Genomic DNA, 9,250 nt, shown 5'->3' on the forward strand with positions numbered 1-9,250 from the left:
TCGATGCTTCAAATACATTAACAGGCATACAACGCCACATATACTACCCAGATTAAAAAAAACATAAAATCTTGTCCAACTTGATAACTTACTAGAGGTATTAAATAGCATGTCAAGTTTGAATACTTATGTGTACATCGGAGTAAAAAGGGCTCATGTTTTAAAGACAAAACCTACCTAAACGTTATAACCAGAGTTACTTTCAGGCATCTTTTAGATGTAGGGGTTGAGGGGCACTTGTCGCATCACTACTTAACCTGACTCACACTCACCCCCACCTCTCCCACCTCTAAGGACACATTTGTCACCAACACCTTATAAACATACCTGGACACACGTCACTTTCTAAAACACCTGCACACATCCTCTACAAACATACCTGGACACACGTCACTTCCTTACAAACCTGCACACATCCTCTACAAACATACCTGACACACGTCACTTCCTTACAAACCTGCACACATCCTCTACAAACATACCTGGACACACGTCACTTCCTAACACACCTGCACATATCCCTACAAACACACCTGCACACCTCCTCTACAAACATACCTGGATGTTGTAAACTATGAACAGTACATTTTTTTTAAATACATGAAATACGAACCAAAAGTGAAACAAACAAAAAATCACAAATTTTACAATTTTATTTTTACATTGATAAAAGTTTAATTATAACATTGTACACATCACTTTCAACCCTGGGTGATAGTTCCTTGTTTAGTGGAAGTGTCAAATGTCACATCGAGTACCACAGGTGAACCAGAAATGACGGTTACACTTGTTGAAGCAGTTGCATACCTGTCAGAGAACATGAGAAGATGAAAGTAGGATAATTTAGAACGACTTACAAGAACTTAAAAATGTAAGGATTCAATAAGAAGATTAAAAAACAAACATTAAAAAAATCAAATTTAACGTGAAAAGATAAACATAAGATAGCGTAAAGAAAAGGATGAGAATATTTTAAATTAAGAAAAAAATAAAATAAAAAGTTGAGAAGATTAAAAAAGAATAACATTATATTCACGAAGTAAAGAGCTTGAATAAATAATATGAAATACCCAAGAAAATATTCTCACGCCATACGCACCAAAGTATCAGTTGACAGCAAGCAAAACCAGTCCAAACATTACACAACACATCACCTACAAATATACCTGGACAAGTCTCCAATCCAATGACGCCCATCGCGTCACTTTCTATATATACGTTGCACTTTTAATACACCTATATATTTACCCTTCGAGTATAGCTGGCACTTCTAATAACCAATACACGTCCTCCTCTAACATGCATGGATGCAGTCTCTTTTTATATTATACATACACCTGGAAAAACCACTTTCTTAAATAGTTGGACAAATGTCACCTGACTCAGACCAAGTAACATGGATTCGTCACCTACTAACTCACCTGGATAAACCACTTACTTACATACCTGAACACTGCAGCTACTAAATTACCATACAATGTCACGTTCTAAGTCACCTAGAAATGTAACTTACGAACATTCCTCAACACGTCAGTTACACACCCGAAAGTACACCCTCTATCCCAGTTCATTTAAGAATAGACACTCACCCTGTACAAACATACCAGGACATACTGTACCTACCCCTCAACACTGAAACTAATACTATAAGTTCCAGATATAAGAAGCCTCCAGTATTCTCCAAGATCTGACGTTTTCATCGTGTAATCAATGCCAGACACACGGACTTGTGCATTAGCGATTGGAGCACCGTCACTTGTCTTGACTACACCTTTAACTCCCATATGTGTCTGTACACAATTTTGATTCATTAACATAACTATTCAACAACTAATTAATTGCCTTTATTTACACAATATGCTCTATATGGGGAGCTGTAAAATAGTATTTAGGTAGAGAACAATTTTTGATTGCAGACAGACTGTTAATCACACATTTATTTAAAGACGTTAATTAATTTATTGATTTATTCATAGGTAGATTAACCACTTTGAAATTAAAGTTTTAGAACAATGGCTTAACTTTGACTGAATAGTGACGTTTGATAACTCATTTTTTTTTTATTTGTTATTGGGGAAAATCTGCATTATGTGTAGAGCTGTAAAATAGGATTTAGTTTGGTAATGCTTCTGGCATTGGTTACCTGTTCTATATAAGTGAGTAGAGCGTTTCTGTTGTCGTTCCAGTACGATGCGAGATCGCTGCTGTTTGGGTACCTGCAGCATGAGATCTCCAGGGTAATCTCAAAGGTGTTGCTGTTGAGGTAGTTGTAGTCCTGCATGCCACCTGGTGAATAGCAACATCAGGCGCTGTTGTAAAACTTGAAGATTTCAAACATTTTGATTTTAAATTAAGTGTTTGACCCATGTATAATAGAAAGACGTCCCAAGCAGGTGATATTGCTAATCACCATACTTCAACAGAAAACAAAAATTATCAGCAATGTTGGTTACTGCCCTTTGTGTAGATAACTTACCCGCAAAGGTATACCAATAAGCACCGTTGGTTATTCCCCCTGGGAAGTATTCCGTTCCCCCGCATTGTTTGCCGAGGTGCATCGTGGGATGGGCGTTGGCGTAGGATTTGGCCAGGGACTTGAAGGTGGCGTCGTCAGGTGCAGCCGCATACAGTCCCTGGCAACAGATTATATTTACATTGTGCATATTTATTCAAGAAATTGGATAACTCTGTAATTCATCCTTTTTTACTTTCTCGTATATTCGAAGTATAGAGAAAGTCTTGTAATCGTACGGATTTACATAATTTTGCAATCTTGTCCGTATGTCTGTGTGTGTGTGTGTCTGTGTGTGTGTATGTGTGTGTGTGTAAACACGAAAACAGCTAGGTTGATGAAATTTCATATATAAGTATTTTATCAAAATCGTAGATCCGTATCAACTTTTCAGCGATTTCCGATAACCGGAACTGGTCCTTTTCTACTTTGAATTTTTCAAAAGCCTATAACTTGAGTACTATTTCAGATAGATTAATGAAATTTCACATTTTAGTAAAAGATTTAATTCTCTACCTTCTGTCAAATTTTGAGTAGTACCGGAAGTATTAATTTACGCTATTTCCGATTTCTCAAAAAACGCATGTAAATTTATAAAGTACCAATAATATTGCGTACTATTATGAACATCTTTATTTGGCGTTCACTTGGTGCGCAATTCTTTTTCCTATGAGATTCTATTCTATTTTAAAAAGTTTAAGTATTTAAAATGGATTAAAAATAATAACTATATCCCAAGTTCCCATCCCCTGTTGTTTTATCTAAGAATATTCGAGAAAGTTTAGGGGAGATCACTCAAGGTTTATTTAACATTGCTCGCACTTTCATGTAAAATACGATAACCAACTAATTTTAACGAAACTATTTGGTAAATGAAACTGACCCTACCTTTAATTCTAACCCTGAACTTAACCTTCAACAACTGATGATGAGAAGTGTTCTGGAACACATTTCCCCCCTTTAATTATTTACTAAAAACAGAAGTTGCTATGTATCGTAATTGCGTATTTAACAATATAAAATTGTATCGATCAACTGCGGTGGTATAGGGGGGGGGGTATGTGAGGGTGGTGAAAAGTTGTCCGACATATGAGACTTTCTAAACGACATTCAATCCCGATGGGGGATCGTCCATCAAAAAGGTTCAACGTTTCGTGTGAATTATTATAGTCACCTGCACCGAACGTTACGATCGTTGTTGTTATATAACTCATTTTATTAAAAATTTAACATCAACATTGAGTTGATTACTGACTCAGCTTGTTTGGTTGAAGTTATCGGATGCTATGCGTGTACAATCTTGCAAATCCTTCTATATATAACTTAAAGAAAACAAAAGTATTACACACTGAAGTAATGTCACTATATTGGTGGTCATCAAACGGGTAGCTGGCCACTAAACTCCCTCCATGCAAGTTGGCGGACAGGACAAAGTTTGGTTGGGTTTTGATCCAGTCCATGACGGCTTGAGTCTCAGCCTGAATGGTGCCGGTCATCCAGTATTGGTCAGGGAAGTTGCGGTTCAAATTCACACCTGGAAAGTTGAATACGTGACGTTAGTTGACTTAAAAGAAAGATCTTTTCATCAAACACAAATATCATCATATGTCGAATTTTTCGAAAACAATATATTCAATAACAAATTGTTAGATACGCGTGTGTTGTTGTTTTTTTTTACTGAAAAAATAATAGGTTATTGTTTATACGACAATGTAACAATACAAATTAGAAGAAGGCAGAGTTACCTTTATTCTTACTATGCCCCTTCAACTGTACCAATAAACGAGAGCTAGAGTTACCGTTCACTAATCATCAGAAGACAGAGTTAACGTTAATGTTCCTGTGCTTAATCTACTAGTTACTATACATTAACTGGAGGCTAGAGTTACCGTTATTGTCCCAACGCTCCACTAAACTATGCAACTCACTAGAAGCAAGGATTACAGTTATTTTTCTAAAGTCAAACCAACTGTAACATATTCAAATGCTAGAGTTGCTATTGCTGTTATTAAATGCCATGATTTTCACAAATTACTTAGAGCTAGAGTTACCGTTATTGTTCAGAAGTTACACCAACTATACAAGTAACTGACAACTAGAGTTACCGTTATTGTTCCTACGTTAAAAAACAACTTTATTTATCACACGAAGCTAGAGTTACCGTTATTGTTCCTACTTTAACCAACTTAATTTTTAGGACGGTGCTAGAGTTACCGTTATTGTTTCTACTTTAAACCAACTCATAGGACGAAGCTAGAGTTACCGTTATTGTTTCTACTTTAAACCAATTTATAGGACGAAGCTAGAGTTACCGTTATTGTTCCTACTTTAAACCAATTTATAGGACGAAGCTAGAGTTATCGTTATTGTTCCTACTTTAACCAACTTAATTTTTAGGACGAAGCTAGAGTTACCGTTATTGTTCCTACTTTAAACCAATTTATAGGACGAAGCTAGAGTTACCGTTATTGTTTCTACTTTAAACCAATTTATAGGACGAAGGTAGAGTTGCCGTTATTGTTCCTACTTTAAACCAATTTATAGGACGAAGCTAGAGTTACCGTTATTGTTCATTCTCCCCACGTCGCTGTCACATTCCCCTTCCCTCGAGATCTCGAACCCGTCAGGATTCATGGTCGGCATCAGGTGGATGTCCGTCGTGTCCACCAGCTGGGTCACCCTGGGGTCAGTGCCGTAGTTGAAGAGCAGGTACTGGGCCAGGTACAGGATGACCTCCCTGCCCACAGCCTCGTTGCCGTGGATGTTGCCGATGTATTTGAACCTGGGTTAACCGACCTCCCTCTCGTTCACTCGGTCAGATATCTGTCAATTAGAAAAGTTGTATTCCCAAACTACTACAGTAGTGTTGTTTCCTACCTAAATAATAACGCGTAAGGGATAAAATAGATAATTATCCCTCTCTCACATTAAATATTTATCTTTTTCGCTTTCTCTCTCTATCTATCTCTTTCTCTCTATCTCTCTCCTTCTCTACCTCTCTCCCTATCTCTCTCTATATATGTATATGTATATATATACATACATATATATATATATATATATATATATATATATATATATATATATATATATATATGCATTTGTATATGTATATATATATATATATATATATATATATATATATATATATATATATATATATATATATATATATATATATAGTTAGATCGATGTTTATGTAATATTGATAGAAATCACAACATCCGAAATAAATTAATACAGTTTCAAAATCGCTGACAAACCATCAAAGAAACAGAATGGAAAGCTTGCGAAAAACAACAGATGTCGTTCAGTAACAACGATCATGTGGCAATGTATGTGTTGTGCGGGGAGGTAATTCTACCAGCCACTTAGCCTGTATAGCGGACACATGTTTGTTACATAGTTGATGATCTGAGCTCAGTGTGAAGACAGCTTAGGCATGTGTCCCTTGTGTTATTTTGATTTTCACACCAGAGCAGGAGAGAGCATCAATTTACCGTCGTATTGATTGGGGGACGAATGAAACGTCGGCGTATGGTGTCAACATAGTGCCGACGTTTTGTATGTGACTTTGTGGTGTGTAAAGTTGAACAATTTTAGTAGAGTTTTAGTAACACCACACCACACACACGCACGCACACACACATATACCACAACACACACACACATGTTCAGTGACACCACACAACACTCTCACAGACATACACGCACGCACACACACACCCATACCCATACACCCACACTCACCCTTACACACGCACAAACCGACCCACCCACATCGGGTTTCTTTGTCACAGCTAGCAACTCCGTGTCCACATGTCAGTATAAGAAGTATTTTAAGTATTCACCAGAATAATAAAACTGAGATCATAGAATAAGAAATTACGGACAATGTAATTGCTAAAGTTACCTTGGTAAAAATCGTACAGAGATAGATGATCAAAATAATAGATAGCTTTATGGTCGAATGTAAACGGAAAAATAATTTTTTGTGTGAAGTAAGGATCTTGAATAATGGGTCACTTTGTAACGTAGCAAATCTGAATAAAGATATTTTTTTTACCAAGCCATCCTAAATAATGGACAACTTTCTATAGAAACGAACCCGTCAGGTGAATAATTTTCTTACGCAAAGAACTTGAATAGTAAACTACTCAAACTGAAAAATAAAGAATAGCTTTCTGACATACTAACCTGGAGAACGGAAAATTTTCGGATAAACGAACAAGAATAACGGACAATTTTCGGACAAACGAACCCGAATAACGGACAATTTTCTGACAAACGAACCCGAATAACGGACAATTTTCTGACAAACAAACCTGAATAACGGACAATTTACTGACAAACGAACCTGAATAACGGACAACTTTCTCCCACCCATGGAAGTACCGATGTCATAAACACGAGCCAGATTGGGGTAGTTTGAGACAAGCTGACGTAGGAGCGCCTGCAGGTCGTTGTAGTTGTGGTACTTGTCCGTGGCGATGGTCGGAGTCTCTCTCTTGGACACACTCGCAGACTGGACAGTGGTCAAGGCGCAGACGGCAGCGACGAGGAAAGTCAAGGAAGCCATCTTGTATAATTTCAATGCCCTCTTCAATTGAATGGTGAAAAAAATGTCAATTTTAATTTATACAAAGAAATACGTGAGAATAAGAAATATTTATTACAGTACAATGGTCCTTCAACTTTAAATAAACCGGGAGTGATCTCCCCTAAACTTTCTCGAATATTCTTATATAACTAGGAATATAGACATGATTTTTAATTACTTAAACTTTTAAAAATGGAATAGAATCTCATAGAAAAAAGAATTGCGCACCAAGCGAACGCCAAAATAAAATGTGCATAATAGTGCGCAATATTATTAGTACTTTATAAATTTACATGAGTTTTTTGAGAAATCAGAAATAGCGTAAATTAGTACTTCCGGTGAACGAAAATTACTAAAAATTTGACGGAATGTAGAGGATTAGATCTTTTACTTACATGTGAAATTCATTTATCTATCTGAAATAGTACTCAAGTTATAGGGTTTTGAAAAATTCAAAGTAGAAAAAGTTCCACTTCCGGTTATCGGAAATCGCTCAAATGTTTATCAGTATCTACAATTTTGATAAAATAGGCCTACTTATATATGAAATTTTATCAATCTAGCTGTAAGGGTACTCAAGTTATCGTGTTTACAAACACACACACAGACACACAGACACACAGACATACGGACAAGATTGCTAAATTATGTTTTTCCGTATCAGTGAGGTGTAGAACGTCGAGATTTGTAAAAGTCTCGATTTTTGTTCACGATAACAATACTTTCTCTATACTTCGTATATACGAGAAAGTAAAAAAGCGCGTATAAATACAATGAGACAACTCAACACTGAAAAACACCATATATAGTGCAAAAAAAAAAAAAAAAAAAAAAAAAAAAAAAAAAAAAAAAAGGAAATTTAATCTCACTAAATCAGATAACGTTTAACATCGATGCAAAAATGTAAGAAATAATGAGATATTTTTTATACGTTATTGATCGTATGGAGTAATCCAGCTGTTCTGCTGGAGAGTACACATAATCATTTGAATTTAATTAACGACCATGATTTAATTAATCCCACCAATCATGTAAATGAGTTTGGTACAAATATTTACTGTTTATCTGAGAAATAAATTATCATCAATTAATGAGGAAGCGGTTCGTCTAATTCTACAGCCACAGGGCAAAGTATTGTTTGAAATCACTTATACACATTACATACCTAATCCGGTAGGTTTTATTACTTCAGCATTCCCATACAGCATAGCTCATTTAATTTTTGGCTAATCTCTAGTTAATGATACGTTTCGATTTTTAAAAAAACCTAATTAAATCCAGGAGATGTACTTAAACCTAACTGTGTAGGTACATCAAAAGACGTTTACACTTACAAATAGATTACCCTTACCTTTACTAAACCCTGATCTCCTATCTACAACCAATCAAACGCTCACCTACCTAGCACCTGTTACGTAATGTTGACACAAGTGCGACCTGAATGATCGACCACTGATTTTATAAACGGGACCGAAAAACTCGTTGTAGTCGTGATACTTATCGATGGCGATGGTCGGGGTCGCTCTCTTGGACACACTGGCAGACTGGACAGTGGTCAGGGCGCAGATGGCAGTGACGAGGAAAATCAAGGAACCCATCTTTTTTCAAATTCGCTGCCCGCTACAATTGAATTATGAAAAAAACTTAATTTATACAAAGAAACACGTGAGAATAAGAAATATTTATTACAGAACAATGGTCCTTCAAATTTTAAAAAGCGCGCATGAATACATTGAAACAACTCAACGCTAAAAAATACCACATATAGTCGTGCAAACAAATAACTTAAATGCAATCTCACTAAATAAAATAACGTTTTTTTAGCGCAATTTTCATTCTGGAGAATTGCGTTTATTAACTCGTCTTTTCTGGGAATGGATGGATGGATGAATGGATGGATGGATGTGTGTCCGCAGCTTTAAGTCGTATCTCCTCCTCAACGAAGCAATATCGATGACTAGTTCCAAAAGCAATTATGTTAAACAAATTACCAGGATGAACATAGGCCATAAAAATTCCGGGTTTCTATCATGGATTTCCCGGAAAAGCCAAAAAACCTCGAAAAAATGCAGTTTTTGGCCCATATCTCGGCAACCAGACCACTTAGCGACTTGAAACATGTACCAATCGATTTCTGC

At 36.2% G+C, this 9,250-nt stretch overlaps 2 protein-coding genes across 2 annotated transcripts; both read right to left on the reverse strand.

Annotated features, from left to right (window-relative positions):
- Positions 1-701: 701 nt before the first annotated feature.
- LOC131951127 (carboxypeptidase D-like) lies at positions 702-4,008 on the reverse strand. Its single transcript, XM_059313417.1, has 5 exons — positions 3,862-4,008; positions 2,477-2,633; positions 2,144-2,286; positions 1,624-1,790; positions 702-807 (listed from the first exon to the last, which is right to left on the reverse strand). The coding sequence occupies exons 1-5, from the start codon at positions 4,006-4,008 to the stop codon at positions 702-704; spliced, it is 720 nt and encodes a 239-aa protein (XP_059169400.1).
- A 1,071-nt stretch (positions 4,009-5,079) lies between these two features.
- LOC131951152 (carboxypeptidase T-like) lies at positions 5,080-7,112 on the reverse strand. Its single transcript, XM_059313446.1, has 2 exons — positions 6,870-7,112; positions 5,080-5,335 (listed from the first exon to the last, which is right to left on the reverse strand). The coding sequence occupies exons 1-2, from the start codon at positions 7,089-7,091 to the stop codon at positions 5,300-5,302; spliced, it is 258 nt and encodes an 85-aa protein (XP_059169429.1). The 5' UTR covers positions 7,092-7,112; the 3' UTR covers positions 5,080-5,299.
- Between the last annotated feature and the right edge of the window lie 2,138 nt (positions 7,113-9,250).

This window comes from Physella acuta, unplaced genomic scaffold, assembly GCF_028476545.2.
Source record: "Physella acuta isolate Inbredline_101_S28 unplaced genomic scaffold, ASM2847654v3 ptg000801l, whole genome shotgun sequence".
Lineage (NCBI taxonomy): Eukaryota > Metazoa > Mollusca > Gastropoda > Physidae > Physella > Physella acuta.